This window comes from Acromyrmex echinatior, chromosome 16 (genome assembly GCF_024713525.1).
Source record: "Acromyrmex echinatior isolate Ae372 chromosome 16, ASM2471352v2, whole genome shotgun sequence".
NCBI lineage: Eukaryota > Metazoa > Arthropoda > Insecta > Hymenoptera > Formicidae > Acromyrmex > Acromyrmex echinatior.
The window spans coordinates 683,573-702,207 of record NC_141867.1 but is presented as its reverse complement, the minus strand read 5'-3'; the positions used below and the strand labels follow the sequence as shown (position 1 = coordinate 702,207).

Below are 18,635 nucleotides of genomic sequence, written 5' to 3'. Positions count from 1 at the left end.
ATAAAGGGCAAAATTGAGTTTTGAAGAAACAGATAAATCTAAAGAATAGCCACCTAAAATAAAGAATTATCCTTTACAATAAAAAATGTACAGTCACCATACAAATACTATTAGAACGCGAATAGTTAAACGAAAAACTAAAATAATGTAATAATTTAATACGGAAGATTTTCAATAATACAATAGTACAGTTACAGTTCTTAGAATGTTATGAAACATTGCAAATATTAATGAATATATATATATATATATATATTATTTATATATATATTATATATATATATATATACATACACACATACACACACACATACACACACAATAATATATACATATGTATATACATATTTTTTCAATGTTTCATCACTTTATCTATGTAAAAAATTAAATAAACATTATTATAGCTTTTTCATTGTTTGTAATAAAATTGATGTTTAGTTTAAATAGTTTTAGTTTACAGACAGCAAGTAATAAAGTTCTTTTTCTTAAATTATCGAATTGTTCCTTATTTAAATAAAACTTCAACTAACATATACGTCGGTCATATCACAAATTAGCAATCCATAGATGATCCACATTATTTGCATATCTTCCTAAGGGATTATCTTTAATTGATATTTCACTATGTAAAGAAACTGTAGAACTTAATGAAAAATAATTAAGTATTAAAATATCCGAATTAAAACGATTTTTGTTTTTCTTATCTTTTCTCGGGGCAGCTTCTTGTAAAAATAGATTCAATAGATTTAGTAGACAAATAGTGCTAAATTAAGGGTTAGCAATAACAAACACAATAAAATCATTTTTATGTATTTTATTTTTAATAAAAATAAAATAAATCAAAATGTAGAGCAACAAAATGAATGTTTGCTTCTGTATGTATCAGATAAGAATTTAATTTATCATAAATAGAAAAGCTATAGCTTAATGATTTAACACGTTAAGAGCCTCTTTTGTTTCACTTTCCGTTTACGCCAAATGCCATCCATTAATACCATCTATTAATTTTTATTAAAGTATTATATTCTCCATTTACTTTAAATTCCTCAAGAATTGACATCTAAATGAAATGTTTATCCTCGATACACAAGGACGGTGGCGTAAAATAAACAAAAAATTGAGCGCTAGTTCGTAGAGACCAGCATGGTGTAAACGAAAACTCTAGTGCTAGTCCATAGGGACCGGTATTTAATGTGTTAAACAGACGTGATATAATATTAATACCATATATTAAAGCGCATATGTCGATACAATATTAATACAGTATCAGTTATCTCATCGAACTAATCAAATAGCTTCTTTTTTATAGATATAAAGTTTTTTTAGATTAGGTTTTTTTTTAATTATCTCATAATATTATACTTTAGGGTAAAATTGAGAAGCAACACATTATTTGTAAATTGTTGCTTCTTTTCGGTAACGGTTTTTACTTTTTTTCTGTCAATAATGGTAACGATATTATTATTACTTTTTTACAATAACGAATCGAATTAAACTGTTTTTTTATTGTTATTTTAATTTCCTATTATCTTTGTATTTACTTAATATATCGCATTATTTTTTAATAGATAAAAATATTTTAATTAAATAAAAATTTAAATATTAAAAAATATTTTTTACTTCATATTTTCATTTGTGAATTATAATCTAAATTCCTAAAGAAGTATATGTACATTTAAAAATAAAAATATTAATGTAAAGAATTATAGAACATTTATTAGATAAGTTTAATCTAAAGAAAAGTTTGAGATATATATATATATATATATATATATATATATCTCAAACTTTTATAAATTATAAATTATTATAATTATAATTTATAAATTATAATACAAAATTAATTTTGTATTATAATTTATGATGGAAATTTAGATAAGTATTTAGCTATAGTATGGCTCTTACGTGGATGCCATGTTGCCATGTCAAGCCCGTATTCTGTACACGTAAACAATTGTCGATATCTTTATGTATCTTGCACAGATATTTTGTATAGTAAAAAAAAACTACGCAAGACACATAATGACATTGATATATAATTGTCAGTAGACGAGTATAGGACAGTACTTCAGAAACAAGCATGGCAAATTTGCAAATGCCACACCAGGGAGGATCTCGTTTGCTTACAAATTGATAGCCTACAGCATCGTTTGCCTACAGCATCGTTTGCCTACAGCTTAATTGTCTATGTGCACTATTGCACACAAAATTGTAAAATTAAGAGAAAAACTTTTACTGCACACACGACACTGTTGCGCACAACCACTTTTGCATACAAAATTAAGGTTGAAATTTTAAAAGATTAAATTATGTAAATATAAAATAATTTGTATTTTTATAGAAGAAAATTTGTATTTTAAAGCAGAGAATTTATTTTAAAACAGAGAATTTGTATTTTTAAAGTAGAGAATATTTGTAGACAATCAAGTTGTAGGCAATAATCCTACAAGTAGGCAATCGAGCTGTAGACAATAATACATATAGGCAAATGTGACTTCGTTTTTGAAATTTTTATTTGTGCGCAAAAATGCTCGTAGGCAATCGATCTATAGGCAATAATGTTATGAGTGCAATGCAGTTTATGCACAATAGTGTCGTGTGTACTGCAAAAGTTTTTCTCTTACTTTTACATTTTTGTGTGCAATAGTGCATGTAGGCAATCGAGCTGTACGCAATAATTTTTATACGCAAATGAACTGTCGACAAAAGTGATGTATGCAAACGATATTGTAGGCAATCGATTTGTAGCTAAACGGAATCCCCCATAGATATGGAGTGGATTTTGTTTCACAGCGATTTATATATAACTTTATTCAAACATTTTTAGCATTAAACTTTTTTGAATGAAAATCCATTGATGAAAATCCATTCAAGAGATCTATTCATTTGACATCATTTAGAATATTTCTGTCAAAATTCATAATGGACGTTTTCGGAAATTCATCCCATAATGTAGCATATGTCTCTAAAAGGGAAGGCCGCTTAACTTGTAATTATTTGTAACTCGTGAAGTAATCCATGTGTTTCGCATATATATTATAAATAATTACATATTAAGTTGGCTATATCCTTTAAGGCGTTCACTATAGCGTCATATCGATAGGTTATGCAACACCGGTATTATTCAAAATAAAATACAAGCAACTTTGACTTTTTTATTCTGTTCACAAATGAAGTATGATATAATTATATGTAATGTATATATTATATGATCAATTATATAAGAAATAAATTATTGATCCTTCCTTTGCCCATCCCGATCCTTCCTCTGCCCATCCCGATCTTTTCTGTGTCCGTCCCAGTCCTTCGCATTGCTAAGCGAAGTACTTAAGGCCTTCAAAAGAAGTTTTGTCGTTACAATTTCACCTTGGAATTCATTTTGAAGAAGTATGTCTATAAATTGAAGTAAGAAAAATTTATTGATAACACAACAAATTTTTATATTAAAATATTACTAAAGCTTCTTCATTAAATTATTTATGTAATAATAAAATATTCATGTGCACCTTCTATACATGCATATAAATGTTCATCCTTCATGAGGGCTTTTCCAGGCGTTACTTTAGATGCTGTATACTCTATAGCGACATTGCGTGTTATAACCATTTTAATCATAGATGTTATATTTTTAGATAAAGTGGTGGAATAATCCACATAACGGCGGAGATGCTCGCACTAGAATGATTAAGTTTATATTAGCAAAATAAATATAATACATAAATAAGTATTTCTGAACAAAGTAATTGTGCTTACAAAATTCAATCGAAAATCAGTATCATCGTTGAGACGATCATTGAAGTTTTTAAAGTCTTCTTTGTTATTAAATGGAAGCTTAATATTATACTTTTTTAAAAATATATTGTCCAAGTCTGCATTTTTATTAGACTTTTTGTTAGTACTTTTTATTAGTACTTGATTCAACTGTATTTTATTCTTTACTACCTTCATGTCTTCCACAAGACTTCCTACTTTGACTGATAGTGAATCTAATTCTGTAACCAAATTCAATTACACGTGCACATACGATTTAAATATTTAGACAAAATATTTTTTTTAAACTTACTAATATTAATTTTTGTAGTTTCTTTCTCGAACATTTCCTGAAGTTTTTTCCAAATTGCACTATCAATGCTAAGAGTATTCGATCCTATAATTCATACACTATAAATTTGTACCAGAAAATATAATACCTTTCGACGACTAATAATCGAGTCCGTTAAGATGTTCAAATAATTATTTAATTAATATAAAATTTAATTATTATAAGAGCAAAAATTTATATACATACGTTTCGACTCACAGAAGCCTTCATCAGTTCGTTAACATAAAATTCCTAATTACATTTTATCATACAGATATAAAAAGATATCTTGGCACATAACAAGCATCAGAAAAATCTTGTACAGCCATACATCCCCTTTTCTTTGAACTGCTGATTTATTTCACACTGATTTATTTCACACCATGACTATCATTTTTACATATTTTGACTATCACAAATATTGGATTTAATGTTGATTCTTGCCGGTTAACAAGGATTGTATGTAGTTATGAACTTGATATTTTGACTATTTTATTGAGGACATGGTGTATCAAAAATTATATTCCATCTATTTTCACGGTTTCGACTAAGATGACTGTTTAGCAGACGATATAAATCGTTATCCATCGTTATTTTATATCTTTATTTTTATCTGTCGAATAGAATGTAATTAAGAATTTTATGTTAACAAACTGATGAAAGCTCTGAGTCGAAACATATGTATATAAATTTTCTTATAGTAATTAAATTTTATATTAATTAAATGGTTATTTGAACATCCTCATGGACTCGATTATTGGTCATTTGTGAAAAGGTATTGTTTCGTATATATTCGAGCATTACATTCTTATTTTATTACTAAATTTGTGGCAATTTTAAAATTGTTCATATTATATCATACCTGCAGTTGAAACATTGATGCTTTCACATAGAACGGGTATATTGGCGTCTAGTAATATCTCCAAAGGTGTTTGCTCTGAAAAAAAAAAAATCTGAAATATGTTTTCAAATATGTTATTATATCATTTAGTTGGGAAAAGATTGATCCGATCCTTTTCTCATTCCAATAAGTGTTGGATCCTTTAGTCTTTTTTTAACAAAGGAATATATGTATTATACCATTTTACAAATCTATCACAATATAGTTTTCTTTTTGTGTGGTTTGTTTAATTACATTTTCTTTTGATACATTCAAAGCCTTAAAATATTTTTAGCCCAGGGACAGATATTAAAACGGAGCCCCTTTTATTCATAAGAATTGAGCATCTGTTATTTATCCTTGTTATTCACAATGCTAAACAAGGATAAAATGATACACTAATTGCTGCGTAAGCGAATGCACGATGCATCCAAAATGTATGTTTCCAGATTAAAAAAATATATAGAAATGTGTACTTTTTTGATGAATATTGTGCGTTTTATTGTGCGAAAAAATGCAAAATTAAAAATTTTAATTATTTATTTGCATTCGATTATTTACTTTTATCAATAAAATACAATTTTAAGCTAAGGAGCCCCCTAAAAAGATGGGGCTCAGGACTGAGCTCCCTTAGAGCCCTCCTTCCCCCCTTATATAATCCAGCTCTCTTAATCCTAAATATATTGGACGGTAAAAATATATTTGGACAAATTCAATCTTGGCTAAAATGATACTGCAATTCATAGCGATAATAAATCTATTAATAATTATCAAATGCATAAATTGTTATTATCACTATTACTAATGTTAGTTTGATCTAAAATATAATGTTAGTTCGACTTAAAATATTTTCATTGATTTCCGAAAAGAGATTTGCATCACAATCAATCCACAATATTCTCTTAACCTTTCACTAACATCAGAATTAATCGAAGACTCGTTATTGTCTAATTAACACTAAATATTCATAGAAAGTTCGATTCACATTCTTAATATGACGAATATTACGGAACAATAAAAGAATAGTCATAGAATGTGCAAATATCGATGAAATATTCAGAATATTTTATGAATACTCCTATATATCACAAAAATTATGCGAGAGAGCAATACACATTTTCGCCAACAAAAGGTTGCGACAGAGAATATTCATGAATAAGAATCACCTGGGAAAGAATACAAAGAGCAGAGCATTTTGTCTGTGAAGTGAGCCCCAAAGTGAGCTCTAAGGTGAAAGCATGAAATTTATTCTTTATAGACATAGTACAATTTTGTTTAAAAAATGATTCAGGGATGACCGGATCTGGAATTTCTGGAAAAATTAAAATTTTGCGAAATATGTATGGAACATTCTCGGAATATTATATGTAACGATATATAAATAGAATTTTTAACCAATATTTGAATGTTTTTACATTTTTTTTAATGTATATTGCAGGAATATTTAGAGTTAACTGGGTGTATGCACTTTTTCGAATATTGTTTGAATAAACATCAATATCAATACCTTCTATATTTGTGCCTTCTATATTTTATCACTATTTTGGCATATCACGTATAATGTACTCATGTACTTTATTTTAATGATCAGATTAAAATTTTTTATTTGTCGATATTTTTGCTTGGAAATTTGCTTTCAGTTTATTAGATTCCATTGTAAATAAATAATATTAAGAATATCTCTTCTCATATTTTGATAAAAATATTTTCAATCGATGCATTTTCGTGTAAAAATAGGTTTGACAAAAAAAAAGAGTAATTATTCAGTTTAGCCTACGCCACCTTACAAATCAATGAAATTAAATTTATTCGTGTTTTAAAACGAAAGACTCTGGCAGAAAAAAAGCGTCACTTTGTCCTGTGAGCCTGATATTAATCATTAAAGTTTATGACTATTCAGGTTTGGAAATCTGTCACAGTTACAAAATACTGCGATGCGAACATGCGCTACATTTAGATTCTTTGTGGCCACATGTGTTTTAGGCATTTCTCGCTGTAATGTCTTTATGACATTATGCATTGGAGATTGAGGAAATTGCGAATTGAAGATTAAAATTCGACCAATCAGATAATTTTAATTTTAGTCTATTTCGTGATTGGCTGAATTCTAATCCTTAATTCGCAATCCTTAATCTCCAATGTAATATAATACGGGCATTAGGGTGCCTTTATACATAATTCGTAAAACATAATTACAAAACGTAGTTCACAAATGCTGACGCAAAATGACAATCACTCCACGCAAGATACACGCAGATGAAAACTAATTGTACGCAATGAAAAGACAAACGCAAATCTTCATTCTATGTCTGCGTTTGCGAATTACGTTTTGCGATTTGCGAATTATATAAAAGCACCTTAATAGAGTTCGAAATTTGAGGAATGAGCCTACAATGTACTAAAAATAATAAAAATTGAACAGATTAGACAGATCTTTATGTAAGTGTAAGTAGAGCGTATATTAATTTAAGGATTCTTATATCTTATTTCCTGTCCAGCGCTCATTAAATTTTGTGAATAAATTACTGTGAATACCAGACTGTTTCCATATCAGATCCATATCAGATGAGGCGCGAGTCTGTCATAGATCACGTCGGATTTTTAAATAAATTTTACTGTGACTGTCAAGCTATTTCCATATCAGGTCCATATCAGATTCAAGACTAAGTCTTTTATGGACTATGTCAGATTCTTTCAAGTGATTATGGCGTAGCAAAGTATCGTGACGTTGCCGAGGACATTTCTATGAATAGATAACATTATCATTGCTATTAATGAACAAGTAATATTATGATTTTTACATTTTTTTCAAAATTGATCATTATACTGTCATTCACCAAAAATTATTCTCGGCAGTTTGCCATTACTTTCCGAAAAGTGATGATGAAATAAAATCATCTTGTAGGTATTGTGGGTTAAATCTGAATCTTTGATATACAAAACAACTATGCAATTCTTTACATCACGATCGTTAAATTTTAATTATTGAATAATATAATTTAAAAAATGTCTCACTTTAGCATTACAAGAAATCAAGTAACGAAAAAAAAAAAGAAATCATTACTTTCTAAATAATGATAATGGTAACGCATTATTTTTTATTATTTTTATTATAAAATAAAACGTTTCCAATTTTGCTTTAGGGAAATAACAAATGTTGGCAGATAATAACTTGTCATGTATAAAAATATTTATTATTATAAGTGTATAAAGGATTAAATTAAGCGCTATTCGTAAAATAAAAGAACATTATGCAATTTAATAATTTGAAATTATTAAATACTGTATGAAAATTATTACACATATACTGCATGTTTAGGTAATAATATAATATATAAAAATATGGTATATGAAACAGGTATACCATCGCGTGACAAACAACGTTAAAGAAATTAGTAGAAAAAAATGTTCGTATATTTGAATACTGTAAATTCTACATTATTATAAATTTTATTAATTACATAATAATTTCTTATTGATGATAACGAATGTATGCTGAAATATTTTATAATAGAAAAGAATATTATTTATCGTGAGGCATTGAATTAGGATAAATTGCTCATAATATTCATGAAGCAATGTTTGTGTTTTCATTTTCTTTTGTATAAAAATATTATGTATGTATAAGCAACATGGACCCAGCAAATCAAAACTGTTACATAACTTAGAGAGCAGTTATATAATTTAAAAAGAACAATGATATATTTCATAGAGACGTAAGTGGACATGTAAGTGTCACATAATTTTGAGGGTATTTTAAAAATATATATTTCTTCGTTGTGTTATATAATCATTTAATAATTATTTAAAAATTTAATCTAACACACACATAACTCTCAAAACATAAATACAATTATGATCTTTCAACAATTTAACGAATGTTATATTGTGTTACATATAAAATACGTATACAGAGAGATTAAATTTATACAACTTCCAGTCGTTAGGGGCATTCTAGAAGATGCTACTAGTATTTTTTGTGTCATTCTTGTGTTTATTCTTATTTTACATTTAATAAACAATATAGATGGAATGATAACATAAATAGCTCTAATAACATCTTCCCGAACACAATAAATGCTGCAGATTGCTCAAAATCAATCAGTTCAAAATTGAATATTACATCTAACGCATCTTTTTTTATGTACATTTTACTCATAGCGTCAATTTTTATTACTATTGTACCTATTTTGTATATATTTTATATAGTATAGAAATATGTAAAAAAAAGATGTTTATATTTACATTGTAATAAATATATTAATGATATTTCTGATATAAAAATGATGTGTTCAAAGTTGCTAACATAAAACCGTATCACTACGCTATATCGTTATAAAATAAATAATTATATGTAACATTCTTGATATTCGTGTAACATTACATCGAAGTTACATGTTGTGATTTGCTGGAAATAGTCCATTATAATGAGAATTACTCTATCAATGACAACATCAAATTTAAAACTATTATATAATTATATCTGGACAAAAATAATGTAATGATAAAATGATTAAATATTCACACTTATGTACTGTATCAATTATAAAGCAGCTGTTAAAGATAAAAAGCGATATGAGAGTTTAATCCACACATAAATGAAACGGGAAATTTTTACATATCGTTTTACAAAGCACGAAAAATTATTATTACTATTATTATATTATTACTATTATATGTTACTATTATACATCATTTGCTTTTTGAGTATTAATATGCATTTTCGATATCAACATTGAAAACGTGTTCAAAACATTCTAACTTATTCCAAAATAAATAAATAAAATGTCATCAAAGAGTATTTATTTCTATCTCCGAGAAAGTACACGCACGACGAAATGAATGAACACTCAATTAATTACACTATAATTAATTAAAAGCAGATTAATTCATTTTTCGAGAATAAAGTCTTTATAACAATTTTCATTTTACAGTGACTTCACCTAAGGCTATCTTTAAATATTTTAAATACTTATAAATTTCTAACATCCGATGCATCTTTGTATGTAAAATACACCTTTCTTAATATACACCTCAAAATTGAGCAATAAATTATTTTATTATTGAACATTTTTAAAAACACTGTCTCTTTATAAAAATAAATGAAATATTACCATAAAAATTTTAATAATACTAATTTTTAATAAACGATTTATTAGGACTATATAATGTGAATACACAATAAGTAAGAAAGAATGCCTATACCAGTCGAAGCTGGATCTTAAGTGCTTTAAATAATTTTATTTAAATAATTTTATATTATATACCCTATTATATTTATATATCCTCTTGAATTGCACGCTAAATTGGTTTTTTGAACTTAAAAATGCAATTGAACTATGCTATAGTAATATCATAAATTAAATTGACAAGCAATTTAATAATTTGATGTTTAATTGCATTATTTTTAGGCATCATTTTTAGAAGATCTTAATGTACTGAAAATCTTTAAATAAATTTATTACGAAAAATATTATCTCTAGAAATCGAACCTGGATGTCTAGCATTCTGTGCTAGCATCCTAATGCGGAGTCTACAATAGAAGTCGTAGCGATTACAATCGAATATGAGAAGAATAATTGACTATGATTGGTCAATTTTCTATGACTTAAGACTCTATGACCGTTACGACTTCTATTATAGACTCCGCATAAGCCTTTAGACCAAAGGGATCTTAGTAATATTCCTCGTAATAACCGATATATAGGAACATACATTTTTCACGCAGCGTATATAAACAATAATAAATTAAATAACTAATGATAAATGCTAATTTTTCTACATGTCCAAATAAATTTCAAAAATATTATTCAAAAATAGAACCACTTGATTAGTCATTTCAAAAAAGAATATATTAGGTCATTTAAAAGTATCCGCGGTTTTTTATTCAATTTTTGAATACTTTTTAAATGACCCAATATAAGAACATATGACTATAAATTATCATATATTATATTTTCTTAATATTCGACTAAATTTTTTCTGTAAAAATATGAGATAATAACAAATAAAAAATGTGTTAAATTTAAATTTTGTATTTAAAAATGAAAGAATTAATTCATTTCTTTTAATGAGAACAGCGTTGATCGTGTAGTTGCGTGGTCAGTCGATCAATGAATCAATCAAGCGGGATGACACTATGATACACACTATGGTGAACCTTCTTTATGTGTCGCTGAAAATTGCATCGTTGATGGATCCTCTTGTTACAGTAAGGACACGAGTTTTGTGGCTCCATGTTGCATTCTTCTCGTAGATGACGGTTTAAGGTGCTCTTGTTAACGTAAGATTTAATGCCGCACTTGTGGCAATTATACCGTTTATGAGGAAGCGCGTTCCGCGACCTCCGCTTCGTTCTACCTGTAAACAAAATTTGAATAGTTATTAATGCGTACGACATTCATTCAGCACTCGACAAATATCTGCTCATGATCTTTACGATGCGTTTATGCGAATCGATTCAGATTCGTTATCTTACCTTCAGTTGATTTTATTCAAATTATTGAAATTCAAACGATATTTGTGATTAACAATGATTAGTCTTGACAATTCACAGGAAATGACATATTTGACAAACCCAAAAACATTTATATATTACTTGATGTAAAGGACTCTTGTAATTATCTCTTAATTATAATATCAAAAAAACATTTTTAATGCATGTAACATGTCATTTTATTTGTTTCAATATATATTATTTTAGCATCTTCCAAGTCTTCAAGTCATGCTCTTGTTGACAAATCGTCTCATTTATAAAAATAATATATTTAATGTAATGGAATATGAAACCTCTCTTCGGTTATTCAATTGTGCGCATTAATTTAAAATACGCATATAATATAATTTTAAACTAATAACTATATAAACCATATAATATAATTTTAAACTAGCAACTATATAAACTACAATAAAACACAATAAACGGGATCATATATAAAGCCTCGATGAATTTCATTTAACATCCAAATTACGAAAATTAGTCAACTTATCACAGAATTATTATTTGATTACAAAATTGAATTTAGCGAAAAGAGATCTTTCAGCGATGCAGTCAACGATCTCATCAAAATTCTTAAATGTTAGCATACCTAATATTTTTTATACGAGTCTAATTGTGAACACCCTCTACACGTAGTAGGATAAAAGTTCGAAAAACTGGCTAAATGTCTTGAAATTTGAATAAAGCAAATGTGATTTCATATTATAAATAAAATGAAGAATCTCTAACTAAATTATATAAAGGCTTTATCAATTTATTTCGATTTGGCAAGGCAATGAAAGTAAAAAAGACACTGAATCTGAAAAACTTTGTTTTGTTAGCCAGTTTTCGGATTCTGTCCCATTGTGCTGTGATAAGATTATAATATATTCTTATTATGCGATAGCACATCAATGAAGTTAATGATTTCTTAAATAATATATAGGTTAAATAATATATAGGCATTTTAACTCCTCCCCACTCTGTATATAAGAACAGTGACGGATTTATATCTTTAATCAAAGTTAATATTTGTCTCATGAAAAATTCTTTCAAAAAAAATTTTTTTATAAGCGTAATGTATTAATTCTTTTTATAATATAATAAAATAAAAAAACATTATTTTTATCCAAAATTAGATATAATAAAAGTAATATAAATTTTATTTTATTAGGTGTTGGAATTAATTCGTAGCGTTTTTTAATGAAAGAATGTTATTTATTTCACATGAGCATTAAAAAATACATTAATGAAAGTACTTCCCATCACTTGTAAAACGCTACGAATTAATTCCAACACCTAATAATTAACATAATTTTATTTTAAAAAATAATTAACGTAAATTTTAAAGACAAAAAATTGAATATTTTAGGTAAAAAAAATGAGATAGGTATCAATATATACATATATCACGTGTTTTAGCATTATTTATCATCTGTGATTCATCACTGTGTGCGAGAAAACAACGCTGGTTAACTAATAGATGTAATAATATAATAGAACAAAAACTATAAATTTTGCAAAATGCTGTTCTCGATTGCGATGAAAGCTGTGAATTAATTAATTCTCCTATGTTTAAAAGCTCTTCGCGAAAAATGTTAGTTATAATTGCATTCTTCATAGTAGCACACATGCACATATTTTTTTTTTATTTTCTAATGCATTATATCTAATGTTAATCTTCTTTATCTTCGATGTTCTTTCTTGACAAATCATATTGAATTATCTCTTAAACTCGCATATTTAAGACGTCTCTTGAGCCTTCGCAGCAATTCACAAAAGAAAATATCAATTTTTCGCAGTTTTTACTAAATACATATAGTTTTCAATTATGATATATAATGACTCGTTCAGCAGAAAACTTTGTAACTGTTACAAGATTCTTTAATATATTTAAATCTAGTAAAGAACTAAGGCAAGATCAATTATATTATACTAACAATATAACTGCGTGTATAACGAGCAAGTGAGAGTAAACAATTATGCGCCAAATTGACAAAATAATTAATTTATATTTGTTCTTCTTACGTGCTACAACAATTTTTTTTCTTCTTCATACGTTTCGGCTCAATTCAAGTCACCAGCTTCAGCGAGTTACATTGATTTTCCTGTACAAACATACATGTCTGAATAAATGTGCAATATATGTATAGTAGGATGAGTCTTTTTCATCTTCACAATTGAAGAGTGTAACATTCCAATAGTTGTTTATCTATGGACGTTATACAGAATGTACAGCTATTGGATGCTAAACAACTATTGGATGTTAGCGTAACTTTTTGCTATACAATCTACCTAAACTCGAAGGTAATTATTGAAGAGACTCATCCTTTATCATTCTTACATACAATGTATGTTCATCCTCAACTAGATTGATTAATATGATTAAAATATTTACAACGCACGGATAATCGTTGTCAGGTAATATTACTGTTCTACATGACTATCTGTATGTAATTTTACAACTAATAATGAAGATGAAGTCAAAACATTCTAAAAACACATCCATTTCAAACACAAACATTCTTTGTGGAAGTATGTTACGTATCAAATTAAATCCTCGTCTTGATTTATTTTTAAAAAACTTTTTTGTAAATTATTAGTATCTGTCTGCATATTATGTAAAAAAAATCTTATCATCGTGATTATGTAAACTTCTGTAATATGTTAGTGTATGCATGATGTAGAAATTCGGTATCAGATTATGAATTTAATCCGTTTTTTTGCATTTTTATGTGCAACATTTCGTAGATCAACCTTTTATTAAAATATCTTTCATTGTCTAAAATTTTCACATTTTTTTTTTAAAGTGATGTCAGTCGTGCATTAATAGTGTCAAATATAAAATTGATGGGATAGTCATTGTTTGAAAACATTTCTACAATTCGTCTCAAATTTTCTTCATGAAATTTTGGATGCGCTAATAAAAATTCTAGTTTACTATATAGGCTCATTAAAACATCTCTTTTCTGTGGGAGTGGGTGGTAGGATAGGAAATTGAGATACTTTTCTGAAACCGTAGGTTTATGGTACATGTTACATTCTAATTTCCCATTATTGATTATGTGATGATGTTTAAAAAATTTAACTTCCTTAGTAAATTCAACTAACGATAACAGTTTTTTATCCGTGTTAATCTCTGTCCTAGAGGCACTTTTAATAATGGATATCGATTTATTTCTTAAGTTTAAGAAAACTTCAGGATTTAATTTTAATCTTTTTTTGATGTTATTTTCTACATTCTTGATTCAAACAGTTTTCTTTTTGAAGGTAAGGAAAAAATTACTTTCTAATTGTAAAAGATGTTGGATATTATTAAGTATTATTTCTTCCATGAGAGAGAGAGAGAGAGAGAGAGAGAGAGAGAGAGAGAAAAGAAGGAGAGAGAGAGAGAGAGAGAGAGATATGTTAACAAACTACTTATCTTTAACCGTATATAATGATGATGTATTCGTTACTTTTGTAAAGGAAGAAAATTTTATTATAATTTCTGTTGTCTGTCTTCCTGAGGTTGTAAAATCGAATCAATAATATTGGGTCATCTAAAAAGTATCCGCGGTTTTTTGTCACTAAATGATGTTGATGGTCAACACATCTAGTGACAAAAAACCGCGGATACTTTTTAGATGACCCAATATATGAATACCTCTCATTTTCTTGTAAAGATAGATGAATATCGAATTGATTTTGTGTGACATATAATGTCGTTATGTTTCTTAATTCAATCATTCAATTTTTTTATTTATAATTCTCTGTTCATGTAGAGACATTTGGTGGAGTGAAAAATTCTGTTTGCAAAAAATATCATATATATGAGCGAGGATCCAATTATAAATTTGTCTCGTAACATACAGTATTAGAATCATATAAAAAATGGTAGAATGATATAAGATGAAGCGTTCCCGTGAATGCGTAGTCATCCAAAAATAGTATAAAGGAATAGCGAGCCAATTAGTTATGTCCTATGATTCAAATATGGCTGATAGCAGAGCGCTAAGTGCTCTGCTGAGAACATATTGTTCCAGCCACCATAAATTCATATATTCGAGAGTCAAATTAAATTTATATTACATTATATTAAATTATATTACAAAATTTTACAACAGTTGTAATATAATTTGTTTTTTCTGCTAAACGAAGCCATTCTGGATGCATTCGGGGAGATTGTCATTAGCAATTATTTGTATCATTCTATCGTTTATCAGCTGATACACTTACAGTACTCGGATAGATATTAAGCCAATTTAGTAAAATTTAGATCGAAATGGGGAATCAGCTTCGACCATTATTTATTGCTATTCGTTGTTATTAACATTTTATAATTTAATTTATATAATAAATTTTCAATATAAATATATCATTTTCACTTCCAATTAAAATTATATATTTGAAATTACTTCGCTTCTCTCCGTGAGAAGGACATGACTGATTGTCCGAAATTTTAAGCTACTCCCTCCATGATGCGCAACATTTCAACTTATTAATTCCACCATTAGAGTGATGTAACACGACTTAAATGTATCATTTAATTCTATCTTAATAAGTATTCTATTAACAATTACTATTTGTAATTTATTAAATTTATTCATTGATTAAGGATGACAGAAATTCAATTCTAAATTCTAAACTCAGTAAAGTTGTTGATACAATGATACAATATTTTGTCGTAAACAAAATTTCAGAAACTTTATGCGAACCGTGATCTTAATAATATTTTTCCGATGTTTAATCCATAATTTCATAAATTTAAAGAGAATTTTCTTCAAAAGTAAATAGAATAAAACTTAAAAATGTGACTGGTGTTGCATACATATTGTTCCAGCCACTATAAATTCATATATTCGAGAGTCAAATTAAATTTATATTACATTATATTAAATTATATTACAAAATTTTACAACAGTTGTAATATAATTTGTTTTTTCTGCTAAACGAAGCCATTCTGGATGCATTCGAGGAGATTGTCATTAGCAATTATTTGTATCATTCTATCGTTTATCAGATGTAAAACAAGCATAAAATGATATAAATAGCGCTAATAGTGTCTCTCCAAACAGGCCCTCTATCAACAATCAACCAGAAATTTAACCTATTCTTCAATATTTAATTTCTCATAAATATTTTTCGATATTTATATATACAATAGATGAAGTAAAATAAAAATCAATTAATACCTACACTCCAGATAATACCTACATTTTCACATTACAATTATTATAAAATATGGCCAATAATAATACAAATCACTATTTACTTTTAAAATCTCGTACATATTTTGAAAATAGCGGTACGTATAGTTTCCTTCAAAATTCTTAGATTCTAATTGCTTAGATTTTAATCATTTTGCCATTTAACGCAAGATATATCTTCTAGACGATCATGTTTTCTTACAATTAATAGACTCATTCTGTAGATTAAATTCACACAAAATAATTTGTATCGTCATAGCAAAATCTATCTATCAGATGGCAAATCTTCAGAGTTGCTCGCTCATCTTCACCTTCAGAAACGATGGTCAAAATTTCTTGCAAGAAATGCGTTTCAAGGTGTCATTTATCATGGATGATGTGTCGCGACTTTCGCGAGAGGTTTGAGTGAAGACACCATGGACATTGTGAATGTGACGTAGTAAGTTGGATTTCTGCTTACTTTTATATTTGCAGTATAGGCAATTGAATTGCGGAAGTTTGCCGCATTCGTTTTTTGTGTGGCGTATCAAACTGCCTTTGTTCTTGTAGACTTTTTTATTGCACTTGTCGCAACGGTACTGATTGGTATAAGGTACTGCTACAACGATCCTACCTGAAATAGAACGGAAGTAAATGAATCTAGTCTTGACGAAGCAAAACAAAAGAAGAAGCGTGATCTTTAAAAGTACGGATGAATCTCTTCAAAAGAAGCTTATAATACAGTCATTATGTACATTTCATACGTGTGAATTAATAGAGAAGAAGATGGTATTATGCCACTCCACTTACATTTTATACAATAACTTCATTAATAATCAATATTTTAATTTAAGACGATTATATTCGTCATTGTTCAATCGATTCTGGACTTAAAATTGCAAAACATTTATTTTTAGGACATCACTTATAAAAATATGATACACTGCATAATGACTCGAAGAGAAACAAAGATGATATTGTGGCCTTCCGTAAAAATTAATTTAAAAAATTGATTTTATATAAAAAAACCAATATTTAATTACAAAATTAACCAAAAAGTAAATTATTGTAGAATATATGCAAATATACATACATAACTTCTTTCACATATAACTAGCTCATACTAAAAATTTGTAGTACATATAACATAAACTATAGATTAACAGTATAATCAATTTACATCGAAATAATTATTTTGATGGAAAAACCTCAAAAGAAAGATGGTAATCAGCACGCTAGGAGGCCACATTAGCAAAATGCTAATATTTAACTTTATATAACTCGAAATGTACATAGCCAAATAAATAACAAACACATTCAAATATATATGTATATATTTGTGTGACATATTTGTATGTGAACATCCTCAAGTTTAAGAAGAATATATGTAATTAAATGCTGAAATGTTGATTAACTAAAAACAATTAATAATACTTAAAAGTAAAAATGCTGACTACTGTATATTGGTATATTAGTATATCGTAATGTAACGATCTATTGAATATAAATAATTTCATAAATAATCGCTAGAATTTGCCTAACAACGGAAATATTAAGAGGGCCAGATATCTACATTAGCTATAATATCATCTTCTTTTTTATATAAAAAAATATCGGTGAAAGTTTTTATATTCCGTTAATACCGTTAATTTTCCATATTACGACATAATTGAAAGTTGCATTAATAGCAAAATAATTGATGATTAAAGTTGATAATCTTCCAGATGCTTTTCTATGTAAAACTTTGCTCTCATAGACATCCCTGCTAATCTTCAAATGACAGAGGAAATAAATAGTATAATATCATAACTACAATGTTATCATAATCATTATGCCTTTATTTATGAAATTCTTTTCCAAATAACTTTTTCGTAAAATAAACCTATGATTTATTGAAAACAAAAACATTTAAGATGAAGAATATACGTGTACACCCAGAAGGTGTACAAAATGTCTATTTTTATTAATTTTTTTAAATGAGAATTATTAATTTTACTCAAGCATGGTTTTTATTAATAACATTTTACA

General features: G+C 27.3%; 1 protein-coding gene across 1 annotated transcript; it reads right to left on the bottom strand.

The window, feature by feature from the left end:
• Nucleotides 1–1,362: 1,362 nt before the first annotated feature.
• LOC147907013 (uncharacterized) lies at nt 1,363–18,287 on the bottom strand. The gene is made up of 7 exons (XM_087414275.1): nt 17,089–18,287; nt 11,112–11,321; nt 4,944–5,018; nt 4,064–4,147; nt 3,754–3,992; nt 3,507–3,675; nt 1,363–3,393 (listed from the first exon to the last, which is right to left on the bottom strand). Exons 2-7 carry the CDS (start codon nt 11,197–11,199, stop codon nt 3,233–3,235), a joined length of 816 nt encoding a protein of 271 aa, XP_087270401.1. The 5' UTR covers nt 11,200–11,321; nt 17,089–18,287; the 3' UTR covers nt 1,363–3,232.
• Nucleotides 18,288–18,635: the final 348 nt, after the last annotated feature.